The 16,588-nt window shown below is 38.5% G+C and overlaps 1 protein-coding gene across 1 annotated transcript; it reads left to right on the top strand.

Moving 5' to 3' along the window:
• Window positions 1-2: 2 nt before the first annotated feature.
• LOC129243405 (uncharacterized) lies at window positions 3-10,118 on the top strand. The gene is made up of 3 exons (XM_054880383.1): window positions 3-2,799; window positions 3,696-4,697; window positions 4,758-10,118. The coding sequence occupies exons 1-3, from the start codon at window positions 269-271 to the stop codon at window positions 8,854-8,856; spliced, it is 7,632 nt and encodes a 2,543-aa protein (XP_054736358.1). The 5' UTR covers window positions 3-268; the 3' UTR covers window positions 8,857-10,118.
• Window positions 10,119-16,588: the final 6,470 nt, after the last annotated feature.

Below are 16,588 nucleotides of genomic sequence, written 5' to 3'. Positions count from 1 at the left end.
TCCAGAAAATTATTGCGCGGAAACAAAAGGAGTGTATGATGAAGGCAGCGATCAGGACGAGAATGCTATTGTTGGGTCATTTACAGACGTTGGAAATGAAACAAAAACAGATACTGCACCAAATTCAGAGACAGTTGCTAACCTAGACTACCATAACAAATATAGGGACTTGGATTGCGAGAAGCAAAAATCAAATGCTTCGAACTCAGAAACCGGAGCAACGCTTGCAGATGACTCCATCGAACCAAGTGATGTACCAGAAAGTGGCATGGTTAGCATTGCTGGTAAAAATGTGAAGTCCACAGAATTAAATGCGCTCGAAGCGCAGCCAAAAGAAGGCAAAGATTTTAAAACTGCAGCGGCTGTAATCACTCAACAAAACTATGAAAATACGCTAAGATGTCAAGGTCAAGATTTGAAAACTGATTTAATAGAAAACAATTCATATTTTCAGTATGATTGTGCAGAAGAGAATACTAAGGAAGAGAAGAATATGTTTGATTCATTACAAAACAAATCAATAGAAAATAATGATCTGCATGAAGTTGAAGAAAATGTTACAATACTTGAAAGTGAGGTTTGTAACAGAAAAGACATTGAAGAGTTGGCAATTATAGACCAGCATGAATTAAAACCAGATCAAGAAAGCGATCCAAACAGGGACGAAAAAGAAGTATTTACCATAAGTGATGACGATTCCATTGAAAGTAGTACCGCAAGGGAAAAGAAAGAACAACTAAATTCAATACAAGATCTGCAAAAGGAGAACTATGTGAAAGAAGAGTCACCAAAAATGATCTTTAATGATAAAGAAAATGAGGTAATTGACATAGATGATGCCGAAAGCCATAATGGATATAAAATTGATAAGAGATTGCAAACCCACAATGATAACGAAGATGAAAAGAAATATGAGGCCAATCTGCAATGTGAATTTGGTTCTAAGTTTGAAATTGGTGATAGCAGTAAAGAGAGTAATTGCGAATCAACGGATGAAAAAATAAAAGATGATAATGTTGTTGGACACCTCACAAAATCAAATGCAGATAGTAAAGAAGCATTGAATACAATAAGTGACGAAGAAATGGAAAATATTCAAGCAGACGAAGGACTGAATGTTCTAAAGAAGGATATAGTAATAGATTCGAAAACCAGCAGTCCAAATGAAAATTTACAAGCTCAATTAAAGATTAATGGGGACCATCAAATGTTGCCATCACCCAACTGGGATAGTAATCCAGACCATCTTCAACACGGAACAAGAAATATTAAATACGTTGGTTTGCCATCAGCGGATGGCAATGAGGAATTGGAGATACTTGATAGACCGCCAATAAGTTCTGATATTCCTGAAAATCAGAATATTGATGGAATGGAAACCGATAATGAGAACAAATGCGACACCACATTATCTAGTCAATCAAATGTAGAAAATGACCTAAGCAGAGTTACCTGTGACGATGACAATAGCCACTGCTCATCCGTGGCCTCCACGGAGTCAAATTCAACCGATACGTCATCTTCACACCAGCTTGTTATCGATCATCCAATGGAGGAAATCGATGTGGGTTTATCAGCGCCTTGTATCGAGACTGGTCCAAGCCAATCATTTTATCAAACACACGACAAATCGGATAAAATAAATACAATGAAATTGTCATTGAAGAGAAAATATAGTAGTTGTAGTAAAACCCCTTTATCGCCCAAACATAAGCAACCACATCTTGACTCAGAATCAAATGAAAACAGGAGGTTTGGTTCGCCATGCGATCAAGATAATATAGAGGCATTGTGTGAATCAGTTGAAGAAGAACAGCAAGCAAAAGAAAATTTAGCAAGCAATTATAGTGACACAGTTGTAGAAAATACACCTTTGAAATCATTGTTATTACAGCATTTACAAAAGCCATATACGCCACCGCCACCGCAACACCACGATAAAGCAATAGATGTAACAGAACCGATTTCATTACTTACACAACCTTTAGAAAATACTTCTCTTAATAATATCAATCCCCCAACAATGCCTGGGACTGTATCCGACGTAATTGGAAATATCGCCAGTCCTAAATATCTGTGCTTTAAGTGCAAAACTGGCAGCTTCGGTTCGTTCGCGGCTTTAAACGAACATCAGCGTGAATGCTTGGCGGATACACGTCTCTTGCCAACGAGAATTGATGAAATAGGCAGCTTATTGCCTCTATTGGTCCCCCCCGTCCTCGCTACGCCTCCGCCATCTGCATCTCCAGATGCTAACATAGGCATGACCACCACGCAAATTGTTTCACAAACACTTGCCCCAACGCCAATACCACCACCCATCCCAGAAACAGCACCACAGAAGAGACAGTATTACAAGTGTTCCAGTTGTAATACATTTCACGAAAATTGGAATCTGCTTTTGCACATTCGCGAAAAACACCAGCGACATCTGTGCCTATATTGCATACGTTTATTTCCTACAGCAGAAAAACTATCTGTTCATTTGGAAATAAAACACGATCTTGAACAAAATCACTTTAATTCAGAGGAGGCACTTCGAAAAAGCGTTTCGCTAGTTGGTGGTGTGGCTAGTGAGGTGAGATTTCTAATGTGCTGTACATGCCAGCACTTATTTAAAGAAAGTGACCCGTTTTCTGACCACAATTGTGCTGAATTCATGAAACCATGTAATTTATGTGGGCAAAAAGGACGCCACAGCAATCAGTGCAAAGCACACCCAGACGCGAAACGCACTTCAAAGACAAAGAAAAAATCGAAGAAATTACTGGGGGACGCACCAACATCTGTACCCGACAGGTAAGAATATTAATAGTATATTCTTGGTTTTTGATTATTTTTTACGTAATTACCTCTTTTGAATTAAACGAATGGCTTATGCGCGTCAGATATGGCGAGTAAAGTGATTTTCCTAATTATTTGGAAAATATTTTTTTCTTTCCCGTTCATACAGCAGCCGGAAGTAATTTGAAATATATCTGTGCCATTATTCAATTTCAATAAGAGTAAACACCAAAGCCGAATGGCTTGGTGCATGACAACCATTAAGGAGCGCTTTAGTTCGTATGTTCCTGCATGAAATAGCAAAATAAATTTTTTTTCTAATAGCTGTCGACCATCGGCAGACAATGGTAAACCTCCGAGTGTATTCTGCCATTAAAAAGCACCCCACAAAAAAGCATTTTCCGTTCGGAGTCGGCTAAAACTGTAGGCCATAGTCGAATGGGTTGGTGCGTGACTACCATTCGGAATTCTGAGAGAACGTAGGTTCGAATCTCGGTGAAACAATGGCAAACTCCGAGTGTATTTCTGCCATGAAAAAGCACCTCATAAAAATATTTACCGTTCGTTTTTTTTTAACGCCACAGTCAGACTCCAATTATCAAATTGGAATTATTGATTTCATTTGTTCAAATTTTGGCAAGTGATAACTCCAAAATGCTCGCTGTCGTTGTGTGAAGAACCAAAAATTAGTTTCAGAAAGCTCGCCTGTAAGCTTGCATAATAATTAAGGGTACTTCACCTTCGTAATATTATTATTTTTTAGTTTTTTCCCAAAATTTGACAGGTTTTTGGCGTGGCTTTCTTACCACCGCTAATACTACGTTAATTCTGAATCACGCAATAGTGCTTTTAAAAATGAAGTAAAGTAGCAGCCATCAATTACAATTTAATAATTTTCTATTAAATTTCAGAAGACTCAACTCATTGTCGTCAGTTCCATTCGCTGATGACCCTTTACATCCAAATTCCCTTCACTGTGATAACAATCAGAAAAGTATGACAACGGCAGTGCCTCCGACAAGCGTTGGATCAGCACCAGTAGCATCACTGCATAGCCAAGATAGTAACAGCAGTAGTAATATGGTCATTGATGAATCCTGTACAACTACACATAGTTCGCTTATAAATCCGTTTAAAGAACTCGATGAACGTTGGCGTTTAGAACAACAATCACAACACCAGCACGAGGCGAATTCGCCTCTACCTGCAAGCAATACTACGTCACCTACCGAATCGAAATTGATAGTTCCGAAGTTTAAATTACGAGTGCCGAAAGAGTTTCAGAAGTCCGTGGATATGGCGCTTAGCTCTACCGAAAGTGAAGAAGAAGATGATGATGAAGGGAACGAAGAGGAATCTGGATCCCAGGAGGCTTCGAATTATAAAAACGATATGTGTTCTGCAGGCATAACGACAGGATTACCAAACGAAAATACATTTAACTTATATGGGGACAATAATTCAACAGTCATGGCTAACGAGCACACATTGCCACAAAAGAAAACCGAGGGTATCAGTCCAGAAGGTCCATCAGCCGATAAGAACGAATGGGTGGATGAGACGAACTCAAATCTTGCTCGCATACTTCAAGAAATTGAACGCACAAAATTGGACATTAAGCGCACAAAAAAGACATTTCATCATCCATTAAAAGCGAAGCAAGATCCTTCTGATGAAGTGTTGACCACATCAGCACAGAGCGCACGTAACTGGACACCTACTCCACCAACATCCCCAAAACAAACACGTTGGCTAACGACAGGAGATTCTCAGAAACAAAGTAGTCCCAGTTCAGAGTTGATGAAACCAGAACAACAATTAAGCCAAGCATTGCAAAGAAGAGATTCTGCAGGAAGTGATGCAATGGATATTGATGAAACAATAATGCGAACAGTTCCAGAACAACCTCCAAGGTAGAACTATATATATATGTATATATATCACAGATGTGATAACAATTACTTTAATTACAGAGAAAATGCAGATGAGAATTCCCAACATACTAAAACTATTGACACTGGGCCGGAATTGAACACGTCCTCAGAGAGAGCAAACATATTAGACAGCAGTGCAGATACTACAGCTAGCCCTATTGTAGGAGAAGAATTAATGCCCACTGATAATTTTCAACAAAAGCAGGAAAATGAATTGCCCAGTGGCAATAATACAACGAACATAGATTTTCAGGAGACAACTCAACACATGCAGCGCACTGAAATTAATCAAAATTTACCTGATGAGCCTGCGGATGGCATAGAGGTAGCCAACGACGACGTGTTAGTTGTTGATCTAGAGCTGGATCGCCCTTTGGAAAAAATAGAGATTGTAGAATTCGTTCGTACATGCTTGAAAGCTGTATATCCGCTTTGTTTGTACTGTAATCATGCACGCCGTATTGCCGTGAATGGGCAAAGTCTTGTGCTGCATATGCTTGCGCAGCATCGATTTAGTGCCACTGTAGATAGTATCACAGCAGAAGAATTAAAACCCGAAACGATCTGCGCTAAATTGAAGTCCTTTTTGCCAGTATTGGAAAATGTGTTCTTTAATTCAACGAGCTACTGCACAATCGGCGAAGGCGCATTTACTCATCATTTCAACGAACGAATTTTCGAATGTTTCCAGTGTCGCTTTGTCACTTCCACCCACAAAGAGCTTTATTTGCATAATAGAAAGATGCACTTAAAAACAGTTATACTCTGTTTTATGTGCCGTGCGAACTTTTTTAGTTTTAGTGAAATTCTCTGTCATATTTGTCCAGGCGCAGCAAATAAAACGCCGGTATTCGATGTAAAGTTTCGCTGTTGCCTTTGTGACGTAGACAACATCCCTTCGCCATTTCGTTTGATGGTGCATTTGCGTAAACGGCACTTTGCTTGTGACGTTTGCTTGGAAGATTGTCGGGATCAAGGCCGGCTGTCATCGCATGTATGGAAACACAAATTACATCATCTGTGTTATCGCTGTGGCATTGCGTACCGCAATAAAATGGATATTACCAAACATCTATTTTGGAAGCACGGCACTGAAAGTATAATTTGTAAGCGATGCTTACAGAAACGCTGGCGCCATGTGTACCACTTTTGTGTACCCCCGAGTACATTCAATTGTGAACTATGCAATTTGTGTTTTTCGAAGGCTATGTATTTAAAAGTCCATAAACGTTTACACAGCGGAGATCTACGTTATCCTTGCATGGAGGAGAACTGCGATGAGAAGTTTATATCACGCAAGTTGCTACTAAAACACACCGCCACACATCTTCAACAGGAAAGCCTGGTAGCAGATTTGGAACAATTAGGAGATTCCAACGAAAAAAATAAATTTGTAGAGGAAAATGGGGAACCTGAGGAGGAGGATTCTAAAAAAGAAAACGACCAAGACATGGAACTCAATAAAACAGGAGATTCTACTAAAATTAAAAGCGAATTTTCTGAGTCTGCAAACAATACAGAAGTTCCTGTTAAATGTGAAGAAAGTGAAAGTGGTTTTAAAGCAAATGCAGAATATAAAACGGACGCAATTCCAGATGTGAAAAATCTTGATTTTCCGAAGGGGGAAATAACAATCCCCGATGAAGAAAAGAGTGCAGAGACACCTCGTAAAAAGAAAAAAAAGAATAAACGTTCCAAAGAATCGCTGGAAGATTTAAATTTGATTGCGCCGAATCTATCAGAGACAGACAGCAGCGAAGAATCAGATGTAGACAGCAAGTCACGTGGTGATGAAAATTCTTTGGTTCCAAAAGTAATGCTCTCGCCACCTTCTGAAGCCGAAAATGATTTGGAAGAGGTGAAAAAAACTGAGGTGAGTGGACTGCTGGAAAGTGAGGATAAAGACTTAGGAGAAAACGTTGCTTCTAGTACGGGTAAAGTATTGGAAATTTGGAAAAACTTTCTGCAAGCTCAACAAGGTAGTGCAGACTCCGAAGTTGGAACAGAAACCGCACTAAAATCTGAAGCAGATTACGACGAAGATAATTATCCTAAACCGAGTTCGCTTCATGTTGTCTACTCGGACCACGACTATTGTAAAATGTTCCGCCCTCCTTCGCCGGTGCAACCCGTCGTAAAAGCAGTTTCACCCTTGGCATCATTATCACCTACAAAACGTAATAAAGCAACAAAATCTCCAAGGCGAGCGTCAGCTCGTCATTCTGCATCGAGTTCTTCCAGTGATTCAAGTTCTGGCTCAGATTCTAGCTGTTCATGCGGTTCAAATTGTTCATGCAGTTCGAGTGGGAGCGACAGCAGTTCAACTAGCTCCAGCTCCGATGATAGTGATTCATCTGTTGGCTCGAACGCTTCTCGTAAACGACATCGCAAAAAATCGGAACGTGAACGTTTAAGGAAAAAGAGCGAAAGTGTTTCTCCATTTAAGAAACACACAAATTCTGAGACTGTAAACGTCGTCGACGATGATTTAGCCAACGAAATCGTTGCCAATCCAGGAACTGAACGTCCGCCATCCCCACCAAAGGAACCCCAAATCTATGAATCGGATTTGGAAACTGCTGAATCAGAAACTGATGAGGAGTTTTATGATAAGCATCCGCAGAAGCTGGCCAGCGAATTATTAGCACAAAAACGTGCTCAATTGATGGCACAAACCCGTTTGTCGCCTTCACACAATTTCGATATTGTGGAAAATAGTCGCCCGTCCACCCCTTCGCTTCCTGAAGATGTTGTTTGTGAAACGACGAGGGTCAAATTAAAGAAAAAGAAACGCGATCGCAAATCTACCTGCAAATCGAATTTCCCCTCAAACGCTACGTCAATAGTGAAGGCGAAAAGTGAAAAAAATAAATCGCTCATTGATGTTGTGCCCTCAGTTCCTTTGAGTGGAATGGATCGTTTACCTCTTTACGAATTAGCTCAGTCATCGCCCTCTGTTGCAGAACCACCCATGGCTCAACAGCCCAATATAACTACACCATATTCTTCCTTAACACTGCCTACCGTCGAACAGTTGACACCGCGTCCCATTGCACCGCACATGCCTGGTAGAATGAGTGAGGGAAGTAGCTGTTCCGATGCAGACGGCTCCTTGAAGCGTTCCAAGCGTGCTCGGCGTCCTAACAAGTTTTACGGCTATACCAGTGACGATGAGAACACAGGTATTAACCTTGGGCAACCATTAATGATGGGAATGCGAGCTATTAAACCGCAGCCACCACCACAACTAACTTGGCGTAAAGAAGATTTACCAACGCCATCGAAAAGCATCAAGAATCAAAAGAACCGAACTGTACGTACACCAAAAACTCCCGGTACACTAGTAAATGCTCTTGCCAGTGGTGCTCTAAGCACATCTGCTCCTGCGTCTTCAAAGAAAAAACGAACTACCGAAGGTGATGGAAAATCAACGACTTCTAAGCGCTCCTCAAAAAAAGCGACTTCATCTGAAAAGCTCCCGCCTATACCTACTCTTAAAATACGTTCTTCTCAGTTGGGGATTAACAATGATGGTTCTGGCTCTGGTACTGGAACCGAACTCTTTCCAACACCTCAAATATATTCTTCCAGTAAAGATACCGATGACGAAGATGATGATAACAATAGTAGTGAAGCTTCTTCCGATGGAGAGACTAGTGCGCGTTTAGTACAAACAGATGTCAGTCAAACGACCTCGACTTCAAACCTATGGAATAACAATTTGAATCCGACAACTGGTTCCCCCGCTGTACATACACAGATGCAACAGCCTTCAGCACTCCAACCTGTTTTACCAACGCCACAGGCAACGGTGTTCAACCACAAGATACCACCAGCTCTGTTACCTAATCCAAACTTTGAAACACTACAGTACTTTAAGGCCAACAACATTCGCTATCCGATACGACCACCAGCTGGAGCGCGACAAGCGCGTGAAGGAGAATCAGTTTACTGCTATTGCCGGTGTCCCTACGATGAAGTATCAGAAATGATTGCTTGCGATGGCGAGAATTGTCTCATTGAGTGGTTCCACTTTGAGTGTGTGGGTATTATGGTGGCCCCGCAGGGTAAGTGGTTCTGTGCTGAATGTCGACCCAAATACTCCGAAGAGTTGTATCCAACCACTGGCAGTGTATAAAAGGTGGCTGTTGGTCTTATAAAAGAACCAAGAAAAAAGAGTAGTGATATAAATATAGAAATTTTAAATGAAGTCCTAAATACGCTTATTAATTAATAATTTCCTCTACTATACAATTAATATTAACATATGAAAACAGAAAATATATATTACTATAGTGCTGTAGACTAAAACAAAAATAGACTTCGACGCTGTTTAACATTTTCAGAGGTGTTCAGACTTTCGATTTCTTTTAAGTAAATATAATATAAAAAGAGAACTGGAAACTATGTTTTTAGTTTGCCCAAATGAACTTGAGTTCATAACGAACAACAAAACAGCAGATAAATGGATGTTATTCACTTATTTTATTTTAATATATAATAATTAAAAATATGTAGTATGTAAATATGTAATTAGTTGCTTGAAATTAGTTGCTCATGGATCGTGTAATTTAGGAAATAACGAACGGCGACAAAAATGATATGAAAGCAAACCAAGGTAAAACAATTTCAGTTAGATTTAATCAAACAACTATTTTGGCAAGATGAAGCAGCATACGAATATATAATTTAAAACAGTGCTGTTTGTAGCTAAACAACAAAAGCTGCACAGTTTGAATTTACGTTGTAAATATATTTGAATTTAGTTTGTAAGAACGTTGTTGTGCTTGCTACGAAAAGAAAATGTGCACCAATAGCACATTTCTTTTTATGGTACATCAACTGCAATACGGTTTCTGGTTATATGGTCGCTGGAAAGCGGAAATATTCTGTAGATGTGAAAGTGGTCACAAACTAGCTTCTCTAATTTGCAGGTCAGTTTTGGACTACTGATTACTGATTATTCAATACTTAGTGCTAAGCTTTATATAGATAGGATATAGTTTTGTAAACTCAAATCAAATTTTATTTGTAGCACCTACACATTGGGATCTTTGGCAAATGTACGAGTATATAAAATATATGTATTTGCACCTCCATAAGATTACGAAGATTACTAGATTACGAGTATGCCAAAACTAAATGAGAAAACATGCGAAAATTTAAACAAAAAACAACCACTTACAAAAACAAAAAACCGTTTGTTTCCGGAAAGCAGACCGATAAACTCTGTTAATTTAGTTATTACATTTGATAATTCTTGATTTGTATTGCGTATCCATTAATAAACAAAGCATACTAACCATAAATAATGTTCAACCCAAATTTTGTTTTATGCAACGAGGTTTTAATTTTCCAGTTCATATTTTGCGAGTGTTTCAATCAGTTGGACAAATTTGGCTATATACAATAATATTAAAATTTACTTTCAATTAAAATCCGGACTTTATGTTTGACTATGGCGTAAATTGTTTGTATAAGTATGTGTGTATGCAGGTGCACGCAGTAAACTTCATAATTAATATGCAGATCTTATTTTCATTCAAATTCCGATTGGCGTTTTTATTTAGCATTTGCAGAGAGTTGAAACACGAAGAAAATGTATAAAGCAAAGAAAACGAGACATTACAAAGTTGCAATTAGCAATTTACTTGTACGTATTAATATTATCTATAACATGTGCATATTATGAATATATAATAATTAATTAATAATAAATAAAAATCAAAAACTATTGACCGTAAATATCAAAGAGTTTGTTTCAAACGGAACTACAAATGTACGAATGTATTATTTTTGAGTTTTTTCAACCATCGCTAATACTGGCATAGCAAAAATAATAATAATTAGTTCCACTACTCACGAAATGTCAGGTTGTTTCTTCAAGCGTGTTGTGTTTACACTTTGGTAGTATCGAGCCAGCCGAATCCGTCGGTTTAAATTTCTACTTCGGCCTCATGAAACGCCGGTGCGTATCCGGGAGGCTAATGGTCTCAATAATGGGAAACCAGACCAGACCGAATTTAGCCTTCCATATTTAATTTACATGAACATACCTACCAGTGGATCGGAGCAGAACTCTCAAAGTTATAGCCTTTGTAGGCACTCTACCTCGAATGGTAATAATTTTTCAGAGTCATTTTTTCAAACGCGTTTTTCCCGAAACGACTTCTTAAAAGTCGGTGCCAATCACAACTCCGCATTACGTCATACTTTAACTGAAAAATTCGACTTTTTTAGTTTCAGATGATTCTACGACGAATGCCGATTGGCACCGCAGAGCACCTCTCGAAAAACATATCTCCAAAAAAACTCTGTCATGGGCTTATTTGTCAATATTTTATTATTAATATTTTTTAAAAACTTATTGAAAAGATGTACAATAACATGCAACTGATTTTATTAAAGTATCTTAAGCCATATTTCTGTAAAAAATTAAAAAAAGGGTTTTTTTTAGCGCTAAACCCTACTACCCCCTTAAGTAGCCAAAACCTGTCTATGCACTTTGCTCTTCAAATTTCCGAATTGCGATTACTGAGTGGTAAACTCAGATGAGAGATGCCCAGTCCTTAGGCAACAGTAAAAACTCAGGCGAAACTATTCTCAAACATTTCAATCCATGTGCCGTCGAACTAATAAGCGTTAAGAATACGTCTTGTGAGGCTGAAGGTACCATAAGTTCTCCAAGCAGGGTTAGGTACGTATACTGAGAATACTAAATACATACCTCTTTCGATGTATTACTCCCAAGCACTGAGAACACTCTCGGAACTTCAGTAATACCCTATGATCGGTTCATTTTTTTCTTATGTTGATAGGACTGTAAGAAACACATCTGTCACTTTTTCGCACCATCGGAACATTAATGTCTGCCGGACCGGCCGGAAATGTGGGCAAACAATTCTTGGGTTTTGTATGATGATAACGCGCCCTCGCACCGAGCCCAAATTGTGATCGATTATTTGACCAAACACCAAGTAAATACCATCATGCAAATACCGTATTCACCTGATATGGCCCCGTGCGACTTTTTTTTGTTTCCCAAGTTAAAGTTATCACTTCGTGGAAGGAGATTTCAGTCGATAGAGGAGATCAAAAAGAATGCGACGAAGGAGCTGAAGGCCGTCCCTTCGTCGGCCTACCAGAGGTGCATTGAGAACTGGGTTAAACGTTGGCACATATGTGTTGCTTCAGACGGGTCATATTTTGAAGGAGATAAAATAGATTTGCCTGAAATTTAACTCTGTTTAAACATTCCCGGTACTTCCAGATCATAGTGTGTCGTCATTATATATACATACATATATCAGGCCAGTCCATAAGTTAGTGCGTTTTTTTAAAGGTAGTTTTTAATTCAGTTATAATATTAGTCAATAATATATTTTCCTTCATTATTTACAATGTCTTCCCAACGTTTAGGCAAATTTTAAATTCGCTGCTAAAAAAATTGTTTGTCCTTGGAGCCAAAATACGCTTCGATATCCCTTTTTATAGCTTCTTTTGAGGAGTAGTTCTTGTTACTCATATGGGATTGAAGTCCACGGAAAAGGTGATAATCACAAGGTGCAATATCCGAAAAGTATGGTGGATGCGGCATTAGCTCCCATCCGAGCTCGTTCAGTTTGCCTAATGTTTGCCTTGCGGTATGAGGTCTTGCGTTGTCGTGGTGAAACAAAACTTTGCGTCTATTCACTAAAGACGGTCGATTTTTGTTAAGTGCCTCATTCAGGTTTGATAGCTGATGGGAATAATTATCGGCAGTTATCGTCTGGTTTGGTTCCAGAAGCTCATAATAAACAATACCGGCCATATCCCACCAAATAGACAGGAGAATCTTCTTGGGGTGAAGGCCATTTCTAGAGGTCGGTTCTGATGTTTCATATTTATCTAACCATTGGCGTTTTCGAACAGGATTATTGTAAAGGACCCAGTTTTCATCACCAGTAACGTTACGGTTCAAAAAAATTTCATTTTCAAGCCGTTGCAGCAGCTGAGAACAAACATTCACTCTCTGCTAAAGTTTGGCGACGAAAAGCCCTTTTCCCAGCTTTGAAACATTTCCCAACTGAACCAGGTGCCTGTGAACTGTTCCATGCGATGAATTTAACCTCTGAGCTATCATATCGACTGTCAAATTTGGCTCAGCTTCCACGAGTTCGAGCAGGGCGTCGGAGTTAAAGACCTCAGGACGACCAGCGCGCGGGGCATCCTCCACGTCGCAGTTGCCACTTCGGAATTTTGAAAACCACTTTTGCGCAGTCCTTACACTCACGATGTCCTCTCCGTGAACAGTGTTTATTTCTGCAGCAGCAGTTGTTGCATTTTTACCACTTTTTTAACAACACGTGCTTCTCTCCGCGATTAAAATCACTTGTTGAATGCACAATTTATCAAAGGAAATATAAATAGTTCCGTTATATTCCGCGAATAATTTTTGGTATGCGAAGTTATGGACTGACCTGATAATTGGCGCGTACACCCTTTTTAGGTATTTGGCCGAGCTCGTCCTCCTATTTGTGGTGTGCGTCTTGATGTTGTTCCACAAATGGAGGGACCTACAGTTTCAAACCGACTCCGAACGGCAGATATTTTTATGAGGAGCTTTTTCATGGCAGAAATACACTCGGAGGTTTGCCATTGCCTGCCGAGGGGAGACCGCTATTAGAAAAATGTTTTTCTTAATTTTGGTGTTCATTGTGTCAAGAGTGTAGATTTTTAGGTGTTGTAGCTTCGTGGCGATTCCATACGAGAATTTCAAATTGTTAATGGTCGTCGATCGTTATACCTAACTCCAAGTCCACTTTGTTGTTGTTGTGGCAGTATAAATATTCCCTCTATATGTACCATATGTACGGAGACAGGTGCTGGAATGGCAGGTCCTTGGCCTTTGACAGCAGAGAACTATAAACTTTGTTGACATTTCTGTTCAGTAAGGTTTGGCATGTCACCATGAATCGTTTACCGACAGATCAATGCTTCCAAATTGTGGAAATTTACATTGAAAAAAATAAAAATAAATCTGTTCGCACAGCTCATGGAGCACTGGCGGCATCATCGGTCCTTATTTCGTTCGAAATTATTGATTTCGAACTGATTTTTTTTTTTTTTCTGAACATCGATGATATTTGGTGCTAACAAAATGGCGAAACTTGCCATATAGCGCGCTTAACAATCGATTTATTACAATATTCAAGCCACCATTGATTTCATACGGCCAGATTTATTGCAAAAAGTAGCCAGGTATCTGAAAAATGTATTGTTAATCTGCCATTGAATGCCCCTCTGTTGGTTTTCGTTGTTAAAGGCAGCCACTGCGAAAACTGGTTTGTCAAGAGCCAATAGTTACTTCCAGGTGATGTTTTAGCCGGTTGAGAATTACATGCGCAATAAGTTTAGCTACTGCGGAAGCACGCAAATCCCAATATAGATTTCTTACAACTGTTAATAAGGGCAATGGCATAACCCATAAATAAATTGAGGAAGAATCACAGTCAATATTAATGCTCAGTTTTGCACAGCGCATTGTTTGACCATATTTGACATGTACTCGGAATTGGATTACTGTTTTTTTTTTAATTATTAACTTTAATATTTAGATTCACCAATCAATTTTAAGTTAATCGGATTGTTAAAATTTCAAATAGCTAAGTTTCGTAGTGAAATTGTACAACTTTAAATTTGAAAAACCTATTAGATGAACCGTGCAAAAGTCTGTTATGCTATAGCAGCTGTTTATTGTCTGAATATTGTCATGGAAAAAGCCTAAATAAGAAATTAAAGTAAAAGTGAAAAGTAATCTTTAGTGATAAGATAAAACGTATTTGGTATGTACACACAAGTAAGTAAATACATACACACTTAGGACAAATTCATGAAAATAATTTTATTTACATATGCACGAAATTTTCCCGCCACTTTCACAAGTGGGTGTTTTTACATGATGCATACATACAAATATTTCACCAACATACTTACATAAATTACGAAAACAAAAGTATAAAAAACCCAAACAGAAATCTTAAAAGCTTAGTAAATATACCCTCGAATTAGCAACACCTTGTTGTATGTTTATCTGTATGCTATATTAACTATTTACATTTATACTCTGCACACACCACTGCACGTGTTCATTTATACACGTTAGGGTGGTAACGGGTCCTGGTTGCGGTTAATATGAATATACCCTTGATCAAAAAGTTCCTGGAATGTATTCAGGCAATTCAAAAAACAAGTTTATTCCTCAAAAGTGAATCGCCTTCAAAGTGCTCCCCATCAACCGCAACGCACTTATGCCGGCGTTTGATCCAGTTCTCGAAACATTTCTGGTACGCTAATTTCGGTACAGTCATCAGAGCCGTCTTTGATTTTTCCATTACTGTTAAAACGCCGTTAAATCGACTGCTAAAACGCCTAAGTGATTCCCTGTACTGGGTTTTTTATTCGATCAAACAGAAAAAAATCGCATGGAACAACATCAGATAAATTCGATGGCTGTTGGATGGTGTTAATTTCTTTCTTGCTTCAAAATTAACGGATAATGATGGCACTGTGCGACAGTGCGTTATCATGGCATAAAATCCACTAGTAGTTTTCCCACAAATCCTAGCTTTTTACTCAAATCAGTTGACTGTGAGCGTCACTTAGCGGCTGTTCCGGGAAATTTTTGATATTCTAATTCGAAATAAAGAATTAAAAAGTAGTTATTCCAAAAATAAAATAAAAATAGTAATAAAAAATGTGCACAAAAATACTTTATAGGTGGTTGTTGAATAAAAATTATATATATATGTGTATATAATTGGCGCGTACACCCTTTTTGGGTGTTTGACCGAGCTCCTCCTCCTATTTGTGGTGTGCGTCTTGATGTTGTTCCACAAATGGAGGGACCTACAGTTTCAAGCCGACTCCGAACAGCAGATATTTTTTTATGAGGAGCTTTTTCATGGCAGAAATACACTCGGAGGTTTGCCATTGTCTGCCGAGGGGCGACCGCTATTAGAAAAATGTTTTTATTAATTTTGGTTTCACCGAGATTCGAACCAACGTTCTATCTGTGAATTCCGAATGGTAATCATGCACCAACCCATTCGGCTACGGCGGCCACACTGAATAAAAATTATGTTAAGTAAATTAAGCGAGTCATAGGAATTTCAATACCTTCTGTAAGCGCTAAGTTAAATTCGTACATAAATGAAGTTATATTGAAAGACCATTAATAATTAATTTCCTTAGTTTGTTCTCTCAATTATACAGAGTGTTACGAAGGTGGGTGCAAAAGTCACCGTTAGGTTATAAGTCACCTTACAAGGTGCATATCTGTCATATGACACTGTAGTCCAAATGCTAACTTTTTCAAGTCATCAAGCAAAGCATAGGTATTAAAGATTTTTCTACGAATCGGCATTAATACCTTCATTAAAGACAAGCAATCAACAAAACTTATTCCCATCTTAGTTTTCACCAAGAAACACCACTTTCAAATTATTCAAAGTAAAAATAAAGGAGTGTACATTTTCAAATGAAATTATTTTTTTGTTTTATACAATCCCCCTCAATTTCAATATACTCTTCCCAATGACCCTCCAATAATTGTATACCATCTCTGTAGTGATTTTCCGTAAGCTTTGCATTTTTTTCCACAGTTGCAATAGCTTCTATATCATAAGGTCTAAGCCTATACTTTTCACGTCTAAAAGATGATCTTCTTTATCAACAAAATAACGGTTTGGATTAATTTCATGTAAACAATTGACCTATAGTATCCTATCAAGAAAATATTTTTAGACAATCGTCACCCTAAAAACCCATTTTCATCGGCTTTGCCATGCTAAAGATTATATAGGGTGGGCCATGTAAAATTTGCTTTTTGA

The sequence above is a fragment of the Anastrepha obliqua genome, chromosome 4 (assembly GCF_027943255.1).
Source record: "Anastrepha obliqua isolate idAnaObli1 chromosome 4, idAnaObli1_1.0, whole genome shotgun sequence".
Lineage (NCBI taxonomy): Eukaryota > Metazoa > Arthropoda > Insecta > Diptera > Tephritidae > Anastrepha > Anastrepha obliqua.
Note: the sequence above shows the minus strand (reverse complement) of the source record. Positions and strands in the feature narration are given on the sequence as shown.

Excerpts from the sequence above, each read along its gene's own strand:
- LOC129243405 (XM_054880383.1), top strand. The coding sequence starts at position 269 with ATGGTTAGCATTGCTGGTAAAAATGTGAAGTCCACAGAATTAAATGCG. Across the intron at positions 2,800-3,695 it reads CCAACATCTGTACCCGACAG|AAGACTCAACTCATTGTCGT; the intron begins GTAAGAATATTA and ends ATTAAATTTCAG. Across the intron at positions 4,698-4,757 it reads GTTCCAGAACAACCTCCAAG|AGAAAATGCAGATGAGAATT; the intron begins GTAGAACTATAT and ends CTTTAATTACAG.